The 13,984-nt window shown below is 39.0% G+C and overlaps 2 protein-coding genes across 2 annotated transcripts in view; both read left to right on the top strand.

The window, feature by feature from the left end:
* The window catches only part of LOC310829685 (epididymal sperm-binding protein 1-like), a 101,477-nt gene that overhangs the window by 69,122 nt on the left and 18,371 nt on the right, over positions 1-13,984 (top strand). The gene's annotated exons all lie outside the window — the stretch shown is intronic.
* The window catches only part of LOC310830564 (uncharacterized protein), a gene marked incomplete at its 3' end in the record, with an annotated part of 28,946 nt that overhangs the window by 4,107 nt on the left and 10,855 nt on the right, over positions 1-13,984 (top strand). Inside the window, exon 3 of the mRNA XM_083710346.1 lies at positions 2,638-3,128. Coding sequence (XP_083566472.1) covers positions 2,638-3,128 — 491 coding nt within the window. The remainder of the gene's footprint in view (positions 1-2,637; positions 3,129-13,984) is intronic.

Raw genomic sequence — 13,984 nt, 5'->3', positions numbered from 1 at the left:
TGTCAACCCCCTACAACCACCCTACAGAACCAGTAAGTTAAATATCACTCAGTTTATTACTCTCAAGGAACAGCAATTAATGTAGACATATATTTTAGGTTCAGAAGGCATCTTGCACCATCATTTTATTTTATTTTTAACACTCAGAAAATCATCAACTCCCGAAGGTCCTTTTCAGCTTTTACAAAAAGCAGTTTCAGAATTACCTATTTTTTCACTTAGGCCAGAGCCATCCATGTTCCACAGACCTCCTCTGCTACTTGTGCTAAGTCTAGGAACATCACTCAGTATAAGAGCGAAAGACCATAGGTGTCAGGGAACTGCCATCAGCTCAGAGGCGAGAGGTGGAAGGGCAGTTGTGTTATAGGAAGCCTCTGAAGATCTTGTGAAGCAGTTCTTCCTCTGGCGAGGAGGGAAGCCCCGCCTCCAGTGGGGAAGGGGCGCAGGGATCAGAAGATGCTAGGGAGAGCCTAAACACTGAGCCTGAGCAAAGGGGAGGGGAGGCAAGTCCCTCTTTGCCAGCGCCCACGTTGCGCAGAAGGTTTGCACACAGAGAGAGGAGGAGAAGAATGGGGGTCACATGACTGTTACAGAAAAAAGGATTCCACCATCCTAAAGTTCCCTTCTGCTATTGGGGGGGGGGAAGCCTTTTTGACCTGCTCATCTCTTTGTGTCTTACATTTTTTAAATACTGTACTATTGCCATTTTTTAAAGAAGCATTTGACTGAATTCACCCCTGTCCTTTATGTTTCAAAGCTACTAAAACATTTTGGGGCATATATTTTCGAGTCTGTTGGGGTGACTAGAGTACTCCATTTAGTTGTATGACTTCTCCTCTGTTTATTTGCACTATATCACCTGTTGCGGATGGGCTTGTTTATCCGACTATGCTTTCAGTTGTTATTTCTGACTAGCTGCTGTGTTATGGCTGTTGTCTTGGCAATAAAGTGTTGATTTGATGTATTAAATCAAATAAAAGTAGGTAGTTTCCTCCTTATCTCCTTACCCTGAGTAGATGACCATAATAAGTACAATGGCTGTAATATGTGTAATCTTTGTGTAAGCACATCAGGATAAATGCTGTGCTGGATCCTTAAGATTTAGCTGTGTCTGTTTCTGGATGTGTTAAAGGGGACAACCTACAGTTGTGTTTACGGATTTCCCTGGCAGCAACCAAAGGGGCATGATCTATGCTGCTTACTGTATTTCTTTCCATCATGCCTAGCAATGGAGTAATATATTTGCTGTAGTCTATTTCTGTGAACTGTGTTCAGCTGCATACAGTAATATATCCTCTTCAGTCTGCTCAGACTTAAGTGTGCATTGCTTTTGTTATTCTTGCCATCCTTTAATCAAGCCTGCAATCCTCATCCTCAAGCATCCATATTGCCTTCAAATCCACAAAGGACCACTTCCTTTGCCAAAACCATCTGAGCTTGGAAGAAAACACTGCCTACTATTTAAAGTAATTGATGTAATCAATGATGTAACACCATTCTCTTCATTTCAAAGGTCATTCATTTCAATGCAAAGGGAACACAATTTAAATTGGGGAAATAACGCTATCGATTATGCTTAAAACCCTGCACACCAGCAACAGCAAATACTAATTGGTATTCACTTGATTGATTTCTATTCCAAATATGGGGCAAATAAGCAAGCTTCATCACTTTCCTCTTTAGTTTCCGTTTCTATTTTTGTTTTGAATTCTCTAACATCCCTACCTATAGATGTTCTAGGTCACATTTTACCCAGATGAGATAGTAGTCCACAGAGGAGGAATTAATATTGGGATCCCTGTTGGGTTTAAGAAGTTGCTTGCATCATACATGTTTTCCACACAGCTAGAAAATCAGCAGTAAGTCTCCAGGCTCACTTCCTTTTACGTTTTTGTAAGAGGCAGTTTCAGAGACACTCAGTTGCATGGTGTTGTTCATCATACAACCTCTGCTAGCAGCACTAACTCCTGGAGCATAATCCAACAGTAAATGGGTGCATGTAAGTACTAAAGCCATATGCTTTCATCAAAGCGCTGCCTAACCCTCAGAACTGAGAAATCAGATATCCAAGAATTTTAGACTGAATAAGACACATGGCATTTGGCTCCAATTATTAATTTCTATTGAAATCATTTATGCATTTTTCAAACAGGGAATAAGTTTCGTTGAATTTTCTGCAGTGGTGTTTCTGAGTAGTCATGTATAGGTTTATACTGTCCCCAAAATATGTGAATACCACTTCATTAAAACCATTGGTTCTTGTTATGTTGTAGGGTTGTGCGGACCTCCAGTTGATTAAAGCAATGGGGAACACAGAAGAAGGAAACCAGACAGCAATCAGAGAATTCATCCTCCTGGGTTTTGGGAATCTGCTTGAGCTGCAGCCTTTCCTTTTCTCCTTCTTTCTCATGATTTACATCTTGACACTAACTGGGAATTGTTTCATCATTTTGCTTGTTGTGGCTGATCAGCACCTCCACACACCCATGTACTTCTTCCTGGCCAATTTGTCCTGCCTGGAGACTTGTACCAGCTCAGTCATCCTGCCCAAAATGTTAGCTGACATGATATCTCAAAAGAGAACCATCTCTTTAAATGGGTGCCTAACCCAGTTTTATTTCTTTGGCTCTTTTGTAGCTATAGAAACATATATCCTGGCCGTGATGTCCTATGACCGCTATGTGGCAATATGTAGACCTTTGCTGTATGCTTCCATCATGAATGGAAAACTATGTTGTCAGCTTATGGCTGGCACATGGACAAATGGTCCATTCTTTAATGGCATACTAGTAGGTCTCCTGGCTCAGTTATACTTCTGTGGGCCCAATGTCATCAATCATTACTTTTGTGACCTCACCCCAATTGAAAAACTCTCTTGCAGTGACACTAGCAGGATTGAACTCTTTACCCTTTTCTCGGCCTTCTTTATCACCGTCACCCCATTCTTGTTGATTCTCATATCCTACGTTTGTATTATCAGTACTATCCTGAAGATTCCATCGGCTGTTGGGAGGAAAAAAGCATTTTTGACCTGCTCCTCTCATCTCATTGTGGTTTGCACTTTTTATGGTTCAATAATCGTTGTCTACATGTTGCCAGACACCCCGACTCTGAGAGATCTCAATAAAGTATTTTCACTCTTCTACACCATCTTGAATCCCTTGATCAATCCTCTCATCTACAGTTTGAGAAACAAAGAAGTTCACAAAGCCTTAAAGACTCTATGTGGTAGACTGACAGTTCATGCAAGACTTTACTCCCCTCCATCCTTTAACCTTATCAGCCATTGAAGATCCTTGGTCATGGCTTATGAGAGTAAGATGTGAAAGGCTTTGTAATAGAGTGTTTACAGGAAGACTGTTTACAGAAAAAAAGTTCCACCATCCTAAAAAAAATACTCATATTCTAAACTCTTTTTTGAACTGCTCTTCTCATCCTGCTATGGCTTGTATTTTTTATGACACCGTAATAATTCTCCAGATGTTTCCCAACACCCAAATTCTGAGACAGCTTAGTAAAGTATTCTGCACTGTCCCGACTCCCTTGAACAATCCCCTGACAAAAACCTAAGAGCTGTTTGTAGCAGATTACTATTTATTGCAAGGATTCACCCTACTCTATCCCTTTCCTTACGTTTAAAAGCTGATCAAAAGTTGTGAGGCATAGCTGCTGAACTTCTCCATTCAATTCCTTTGATTCTATATGGGTTGCTAGCATTATCGCTTGTTGTGAGTCAGCTAGTTTATCTGACTGTACCTTCATTTCTTATTTCTTACTAGCTCTTGTGTTATGGCTTTTGGCTGAGCAACAAAGTGTTGGTTTTATGTATAAAAGCAATAGAATGTAGGTCATCTGTGTTATAAGGAACAAAACCTGGATCCCTGGGCTTGTATATCCCAACACCCACACTGACATTGGAGCTTCATTCAGCAGTTCAATCTTCTGCCTCATGTTATTATGTATTTGCCTTGCAGTGGAGGGTAGACTTATCTAACATGAGGCAGAAGATTGAACTGCTGGAGTGGAAATCATAAAGGGCTTCCTTCACAGTTAAAAATGTGATTTATTATGGATTTATTATTGTTTTTTATTGTTTCTAGTTTAATTACGCTTACAAACCAGTTTTGAGAATGTTTCTATACAGCTCAACTATGACACAAACATTTGTCTTTCCTGTTCTCATTCTCTGGTCCACCCTTCTGCCATGATTAATGCAGTGGATGTTTCAACATAAACCACAGCCAGGTGAACTGCACAATTTTTAGAGTTCTTTGCAAGTGGCCCCTCAGAATTTCCCATGCTATGGGGAAATCATCAAGTTTCTTCAGGGTTAGAAGAAAATGTCCCTCCAGAGTAGGTCTCATTTTGTAGTAGCAGTAGCAAAGCTTCTTTCTGAGTGTCTTTTGCTGCCAGTGTACCGGCAGCTTGACCACCATTTTGCATCAAGCTTAGCATCATTCCCCCTCCCATTAGTTGTAGACATGTTTAAACATGCAAATGATTAAGAAGGTTGCAAAAAGAGTACTTGAAAGGCAATGGCCATAGTGGGAAATGATGTGTATATTTTATTCCTACTATGCCCTAAAGTGAAACACAAGGCAACACATTCATGGACCAGCCCAAAATATATTGCTACTTGAGGCAAAAGACAATATGGTGTCCCTTCATTCCAAATAGAGACTGGATTGGCATCTTAATCTTCAATGCTGGCATTATCCCTGAAGGCAATTCAGCTTTGGGGGCATGGAGAGCTTTTCATTTAGTGCTTTGATATGGCTTTCTCTTCTGCAGCATTTGCTGCTTAAGGCAGGCAACTCACTCTGACCAAGTGATCAGGCAGCGAGGCAAACAGCCCAGGCTATACACTCATGCATGAACATTCATGAGTCTCCTTATGTGATGCATAGTGACACCACCAATGCATTTGTTTGGGTTGGCAGAGAGCTAGAAGGGGGGTGAGCAAGCAGCAGCAAGACACCGAGGAGAGTTATGTCTGTGCCATGCAGCCAGTCCCACATACTGTCACTATTTTGCACGTCAGATTGTAGCCCTTATCAGAAAACTAAATGTAGTCTTGCATAATTCAAGTGGAATAAAGTGTCCTAGTGCCCTTGCCCTAGCATAAGCAATCCACATAAAACACACCCAGAGACTGTGCAGTGATGGGGAAGAAACTGAAAAGTGTGGGAGGAAGAATGATTAACAGGAAGATGTGTAAATGCCTTGGAAGCAAATCAGGATGAATGTGCATTGCCTTCTATCTGCCCCACAAACAAAACAGAGCCAAACTGGTTAATAAAAGAGGGGTGTAGTCTAACCTCTGTCTATTAATTCCTAATAGACTGCTACTGTCTTGTTAACTGCAAATTACAAAATGTATTTGTTTGACTGTAACTTAGTGGCTGAACTATGCTCATCATAATAAAGAATGATGGATTGTCATTGACTTATTGTTTATTAAAAATATATATTCTTCTGTACCACTGCCTTTTTCGTGCGCAGCCAGCTTCCATTAAGGAAGTAAAAACCCTTAACAAAAATTAAATCATCAACTTTAAAAGCAAACATCTGGAAAAACAGAGACAGGCACTGAACATCCTGAAGTAGAGATTGGCATGATCATGGAGAAAGGCCTCTCTCACATCTCAACCAGCCATTCCTCAGCCACCCCTGTGGCACAAGTGGATCCCCAGAGGATCCCAGGGAGTGAACAAGTTGGTATAAGAGGAGATATCCTAGGCTCGTGCCATTTCAGCTAAGACTTGGAGGTTCTTGAAGTTTCATAGCCCACTTCCAAGTATTTTAAAGTTGAGTGCCTGTGTCAAGCACTAGGTGTGGAGGCAGGAGCTAAGACAGTGAGTTCCAGAGTGGAGATTGAAATGTGGGCATTAACAATGATCCAGAGGATATGGAGAGATCTGTATAGTCACTGACAGCTCCTCCTTTACTTTCTCATTTATTGAAGCCGAGTCACTGTTTGCAGTTAGATTTCCCTCCTGCCACTGAATAGACCCTCCCACTCTAGTAGATAATGAGCAATAGAAGCATCTGGTAGCTACCTGAGAATACTCAGGAAATATTGGAGTACATCCTGCAAAATCAAACTCTGCATGTCAAATCTCTCTGTCTTCTTGTAAAAAGCAATCATTACTCTGGCTTTCCATAGAAATGTCCCAATATGTGTTGATTAAAATACACACACATCAACAGACATGAGCACAGACATGCCAGATACAATTTTAATTTTATTATTTTTTTTTAAAAAAAAATATTGTTCTCCCTCCCCTGTGTTTTTTGCTGTTATTATTTTATCTGTAGGACACCTTGAGTCTTTGTCAGGGGAAAAGGCAGGATATAAATAAATATACTAAAAATATTATTAATATATTGATGTAACTAACATGCAATCCTGTACATGTATAATCAAAATCCCCAATGACTTTAATGGGACTTACTTCCAGGAAAGTGTGCACAGGATTGGATCCTTCCAGAACAATCCTATGCATTTGTATAGAAAAGTAATTTCCATTGAATTCAGTGGAGATTACTCTGAAGTAAATTGGCATAAGATTGCAGTCTTGATGACAGAGAACATAACCACATAGTGGTGATGAATAAGAGTTGAACAAGAGATTGAACTGGCACAGAGATATAGCCATTTAGGCTGGCATTTGAAATTTCATTAATTTTTTTTTTGAAATGACTGAGACCATGGATTTGATTGATATCTGGAGAACAAGGAACCCTCTGGAGAGGGAGGGAACCTTCTTCTCTGAAGCAAAGATGACATGGACAAGAATTGACCAAATATGGGTTACTAGTAGCCTGGCGCCAAGAATAAAAAAAGTAGGAATCTGCCCAAAAACCTGCTCCGACCATAATGCTGTAAGGATGGAAATGAAACTAACAACAACTGGATCCTTTAGATGGAGAATGAATGACACCCTATTCAAAGATGAAGAGATTTACAAGAAGGCCCAAAAAGCAGTGAAAGATTATTTTGAGGTAAACTTGAGAACAGATGTGGAGAAAAGAATAATTTGGGACGCTAGCAAAGCCGTGATGCGAGGTTTTCTAATTCAACAGAATTCTATAAAGAGGAAAAAACAAAACGAGAGGAAAGAAAAAATCTTAGGAAAAATAAAAGAAGCAGAAAAGAAATTGAGGTCCAGACCAAAGTCTCAGGAGATTTTGAGAGAAATAAAGTATTATCAGACGCAATACATGGAACTGATGAACCAAGAAATAGAATGGAAAATAAAGCAGATGAGACAAAAGACATTTGAATCAGCAGACAAATGTGGGAAACTTCTGTCATGGCAACTGAAAAAAAGGCAGAAACTGAACACTGTGACAAGTTTAGAAATGGATGGAAAGATTATCCACAAACCCAACGAGATAAGTAATTGTTTTCAAAGTTTTTTTAGGAAACTGTATGCACAAGGGCCAGTAAATGAACAAGAAATAGAAGAATTTATTAGAAAATATGGTTTACCAAAAATTTCAGAACAAAGCAAAATGATTCTGAATGAAAAGATAACAGATCAGGAAATAGAGGGTGCCATTCAGAACATGCAGTTGGGAAAATCTCCAGGACCAGACGGTTTGACTGCTAGATATTACAAAGCGTTGAAGGAATGGTTAATACAACCATTGAAGGAAGTTTGTAATGAAATTATGGAGGGGAAAAAGGCACCTGAATCGTGGAAAGAGGCTTTCATCTCACTTATACCGAAAACAGAGACTGAAAAGAACCAGGTTAAAAACTACCGCCCTATATCCTTACTTAATGTGGATTATAAAATTTTTGCAGACATTTTGGCAAAAAGACTAAAAAAAGTACTGATAGGGGAGATTCATAAAGATCAAGCTGGCTTTCTCCCAGGGAGACATATGTCAGACAATGTGAGGAACATTATAGACATTTTGGAGTTATTAGAAGTTGACATTAACCGAAAGGCGGTTTTGATTTTTGTGGATGCGGAGAAAGCCTTTGATAACATTTGTTGGAGTTTTATGATGAAGAATCTCCAAGGGATGGGGGTAGGCCAAGGTTTTGAAAACGGTATAGGTGCAATATATTCTAAACAAAAAGCAAAGCTAATAGTGAACAACGTGGTAACGGAAGAAATACCTATAGAAAAAGGTACACGACAGGGGTGCCCAATATCCCCTTTGCTTTTTATATCTGTCCTGGAGGTTTTGTTAAACATGATTAGAAAGGATCAGTTGGTTAAAGGAATACAGGTCGGAGCTAAACATTATAAATTAAGGGCATTTGCAGATGACTTAGTGTTAACGTTGCAACAGCCAGATACTAGTACCAAAAGAGCATTAGAATTAATTGAGATATTTGGTCAAGTAGCAGGATTTAAACTGAACAAACAGAAAACGAAAGTGTTGGAAAAAAATTTAACAATGGAAGAAAAAGAGAGATTTCAGAGTGAAACTGGTTTGGAAATAATGAAAAAAGTGAAATACCTAGGGGTGAATTTAACATCTAAGAATGTGAACTTATTTAAAGACAATTATGAAAAATGTTGGACAGAAGTTAAGAAAGATCTAGAAATATGGTCTAGGCTGAGACTTTCCTTGTTAGGCCGAATTGCTGTTATCAAGATGAACATATTGCCTAGAGTGTTATTCTTATTTCAGACCTTACAGATTCTAGACAAGATGGATTGCTTCAAGAGGTGGCAGAAAGATATATCTAAATTTGTCTGGCAGGGCAAAAAGCCCAGAATAAAATTTAAGATCTTAACTGATGTAAAAGATAGAGGGGGTTTTGCCCTGCCGGACTTAAGACTCTATTATGAATCAGCGGCTTTTTGCTGATTGAAACACTGGCTACTCCTTGAAGACACAGACATTTTGGACTTAGAAGGGTATGATAATAACTTTGGTTGGCATGCATATCTATGGTATGACAAGGTAAAGGTGCATAAAGGCTTTAAAAACCATATTATTAGGAAAGCTTTGTATAATGTCTGGATTCGATATAAAGATTTGTTGGAAAGTAAAACCCCTAGGTGGCTGTCACCAATGGAAGCCAAGGCGGTGAAAAAATTAAACATGGAACCTAACTGGCCAAAATATTGTGAAATCCTAGAACAAGATGGTGAAAAGTTTAAACTCCAGAGTCATGAGAAGCTAAAGTTTAAAGTTCGAGATTGGTTACATTACTATCAGATAAATGAGACATTTAAGCAGGACAGGAAATTAGGATTTCAGAAGGAGAGGTCAAAGTTAGAAACAGAACTGCTAGAACCCAATACTAAGAATCTATATAGAATGTATAACTTGCTGTTGAAATGGAATACACAGGAGGAAACGGTTAAATCAGCTATGATTAAATGGGCACAGGATATCGGTCATGACATTATGTTTGCTGACTGGGAACAGTTATGGACCACCGGCATTAAGTTTACGGCATGTAGTGCCTTAAAAGAGAACATAATGAAAATGATCTATAGGTGGTACATGACCCCAGTCAAGCTTGCAAAAATCTACCATTTGCACAATAATAAATGTTGGAAATGTAATGAGTCTGAAGGTACCTTCTATCATCTTTGGTGGACCTGCCCAAAGATCAAAGTCTTTTGGGAAATGATCTATAATGAAATTTAAAAAGTCCTTAAGTGGACATTTATAAAGAAACCGGAGGCTTTTCTCTTGGGCATGGTCGGCCAGTTGGTGCCAAGGAAGGATAGGACTTTTTTTTATGTATGCGACCACAGCAGCAAGGATCCTGTTGGCAAAGTATTGGAAGATGCAAGAACTACCTACTCTGGAAGAATGGCAGACAAAGGTGATTGACTTTATGGGACTGGCAGAGATGACCGGCAGAATCCGTGACCAGGGGAAAGAGACAGTGGAAGAGGACTGGAAGAAATTTAAAATATATCTTAAAAATTGTTGTAAAATTGAGGACTGACAAGATGTCTAGGGGTAAGAAATAGAGAATTACAGCTGTAAACATTAACATTAAGGAAATTTAAAGAAAATTACTAGAGAAATTGACTGAAGGGTTGCTAAAGAGTTGCAAAACAAGGATGCAGTGAAAGGGAGGTATGGGGAAGTCATGTTTTAAATGTTTTTTATATGTTTTTGTTTTGTGTTTTGTTTGTCTTTTTGTTAAAAAACCAATAAAAATTATTATAAAAAAAAATGAAATTTCATTAAAATTTTTCATATTGGTTTAGTTCAGTGGTAGGGAATGAATGACCCATTAGATATTGTTGGGCTAAAACCCTTACCACCCGAGACCATATTGGCCAACAATATCTAGAGAGCTGCTGTTCTTTAGCACTGATAGAGATGGAGGCCAATTCAGTAGGTAAATGCAAGTAATTTGTAGTTGTTCTATCAACAGCCAAATACACATTTTACAATATAAAAAATGATGCTTGATTTCATATCTTCACCAGCTACAAATATTCCATAGTAATTGTGATTATGGATCAACAGGTCCATGAAAATACAAATCAGATTCTCCTGCTGAAAAGTGTGCCACAACAACTGGGGAAGTGAAAAAAATATGCTGAAGATCTGAATTGCAATCTGTACATTAATGTCAGGGGTTTTGGCTCAGGCTGCTTTATTGAGGTATTTGCAAATGTGAGATCCTCACATCCCAATAATGGCAAATCCTTTCTCAACCCTTCATCTGTGTGTATTTCTGCATACTTCACCAGATCCAGCACAACATTGCGAAGCTACAAAACTCTGCTGCTGAATTTTCTGACAGATCTGAACAGAGCTTCCTTCACCTCCCTATTTCTCAAGCTGTATATGAGGGGGTTCAGCATGGGAGTCAGGATGGTGTAGAACAGAGAAAACATTTTGTGTAGTCTCTTCAGTGTTTCTGTTTCAGGGACTATATAGACAAGGAATATCGACCCATAGAAAAGTGACACAACAATCAGATGAGAAGAGCAGGTGGAGAATGCCTTTTGCTGCGCTACCTTGGATTTAATTTGCAAGACAGTGGAAATAATGCAGCTATAGGAGGCCAAAGTTAGTAGAAAAGGGGGTAATGTCACCATCAGCCCTAGTATAAAAACTGCAGTTCTTACTATGTGAGTATTGCTACAAGAAAGGTTTGCCACAGGATATACATCACAAAAGAAATCATCAATTTCATTGGGCCCACAGAATGTGAGCTCTACCATGAGAGATGTTATGATAGTGTTGGTTGACAGACCACTCATCCAAGAAGTGAATGCTAACTGGAAGCAGAGTCTACCATTCATAATGGTTGAATAGTGCAGAGGTTTGCATATTGCCAAATACCGGTCATAGGACATCATGGCCAGAAGATAACATTCCGTAGCTGCCAAGAAACCAAAGAAATAATATTGTGTGATGCATCCCATAATGGATATGGACCTATCCCCAGTAAGGAAACTGACCAGCATCCTGGGGAGGATGGTGGAAATGTAGCAAGTCTCCAAGAAGGACAGGTTCATGATGAAAAAGTACATGGGGGTTTGAAGATGCTGGTCAACCACAACCAGAAAAACAATTAGGAGGTTTGCAACAAGCGACAAAGCATAGATGGCAAAAAAGAATACAAAGAGGAAGATTCGCAATTCAAGGAGATTACCAAATCCCAGAAGGATGAATGTTGTAGGGCTTGACATATTTTTCTTTATTTCTGTTTGATGATGAATCTCAACATCATTCTGAAATACAATTGGACAAGTTTTAGTGAGCTTGGACACTCCTGTTCCACCATCCACTGATGTTCGAAGCTAAAGTTGGCAGGATCCAGGTATCCAATATGGTTTTCTCATGCTGTATTATTTAAAAATAATGGACATGGAGTATCATGTGTTTTAAAAGCTCTGCCATGACCCTACTTCTTTTCCTTTGAAACACTTCTCGCATAGAAAGGGTTAGAGTTAGGGCCAGTGAGAAGGGTTGATTTGCAGAGGTGAGGCATTTGGAGAGAAGAATAGTGCTTAACCATTTCCTACCTGTGGCTTTCCCATTTCCTCCCTGGGTGCTTCCAGGTAATACAAAATATTTTCCCTGGAAGTAGAAAACTTACACAATGGAAAAATCACCAGATTGTAAAGCAGGCAGGGCCAAACTTGGCCCTCCAGATGTTTTGGGACTACAACTCCCATCCTCCCTAACTAATAGGACCGGTGGTCAGGGAGGATGGGAATTGTAGTCCCAAAACATCTGGAGGGCCAAGTTTGGCCCTGCCTGCTTTACAATCTGGTGATTTTAAAGACTGCAATCAGGGAAAGATCTGCAATGCAGATGTTATAAAGTGTGTGTCTGAACTCATGTGTGTGTCCAGCACTCAGATGTTTTCCAACATATGGTTTAGGATCTTCTGTTGAAGTGCTTTTGCTGTGGATATGTGTTTCTACCCTTAACCGTATGCCCCAAGATGTTCATGCACCAGAGGAAGGAAGAAAGGTTGGTTTACTGCATGAAATGAAAGGGACAGTTTCATTAGTTTACCCTGCCCAGTTGGTATTTGAAAGGACATGACCTTAGTGAGAAATGACTCACTTGTTTCCTGAATCAAAAGTTTACCTTAGAATAAGGGAATGTTTTCTGTGTGGAACACCATACAGGATGTTGTAATCAAACCTTGCTGGTGACACAGTGTGCTGTGTGCTGATATTCACAGTATTAGGGGACACACTGTTACACAGGATGCAAGCACAGCACCGATGACAGATGTGTGCCCGGTCTGTGCATAAATACGGTAATAGAGGATAGACCAGGATTTCCCATGGCAGTTTGTTTTTTTAAAAAAAATTATAAATAAATAAATGGCTTTGCATATTGCTTGATTGGAAGAAAAACTTTTAGCAGTTTACAAAAGCATGAAATAAAACATTAAGATTATCTGTAAAACAGCTCAAAGCAGGTATTTAAAAACAGTGAAAAGATGACTGAAATCATCAATAGCTAAAAAAGAAGACACATTTGTTTTTGCTACATATCTGAGGAGGCTTGGCTAAACAAAGAAATTTTAGGCAGGCATTGAAAAGAATATAGTGCAGATACCTGTCAGATATCAGTAGGTTGGGCATTCCAAAGTATAGCCGCTGCTCTAGATTTCTTACACTACTGATTTCTTACAAGTGTGGAACACATGTTCTTTAGCACCTTCAACAGTGCACATTCCACAAAGCTAAATGTTCAAGTTGGTACATATGTTCCACTATGAAACAGCTCTTATTTCACAGTTTCTTTTCATGTTTAGCTGAAATCTTCTTCCCTGTAATTTTTTCTGGTCCTACATTTGGGGACAACGGAGAACAAGTCTGCTCCCTCGTCTCTGTGTTATACCTTTAAACATTTGAAGATAGCTATCACATCTTCCCTGCTTTTTTTTACAGGCAGCATTCTACCACATGTGTAACACAAGAATTCTAGTCAATCACTTGGAGTGAGTGCTGAACATACTGTAGCCAAGCAATAGCTAACCTTTTCTTTTTTGGCTGGAATTGGAGAATGAAAGAAAATGTGCCTGGTGTGATGTAGCTTTGGGGGAAGGAGAAGAAACTCTGGTAAACAGTGAAGTCCCATTTCCCACTGCTGTCATCTCTATTAATACAATTGCTATTGCATTAACATTTACATTATTTTCATTATTTTAACTCTGAGCACCTAGTCCTGGAGTTGTTTTCTGTGAAATTCAAAGTGTTGCCTCCAGTATTCCAAAGAGTTTAAAATTAATTGCTTCAGTAAAATATCTCATTTCGTATGCTTGACAACTCTATGACTTTCTTAATAAACTTATTAAACTTGAGGACTGAGGAACATTATTATTTTGTACAACAATAAAGCGAGAAAGAAAGAAAGAAAGAAAGAAAGAAAGAAAGAAAGAAAGAAAGGGGAAGGTACATTAAATAACTGTCAATCTGAACAAAAATGAGAACAAACAGATTTATGGAGCACATCTTTCACTTCACATCAGACAATCCCACAGTTCCAAATACAGCACATAGGGATG

This window comes from Podarcis gaigeae (assembly GCF_964106915.1).
Source record: "Podarcis gaigeae genome assembly, chromosome: 13".
Lineage (NCBI taxonomy): Eukaryota > Metazoa > Chordata > Lepidosauria > Squamata > Lacertidae > Podarcis > Podarcis gaigeae.
Note: the sequence above shows the minus strand (reverse complement) of the source record. Positions and strands in the feature narration are given on the sequence as shown.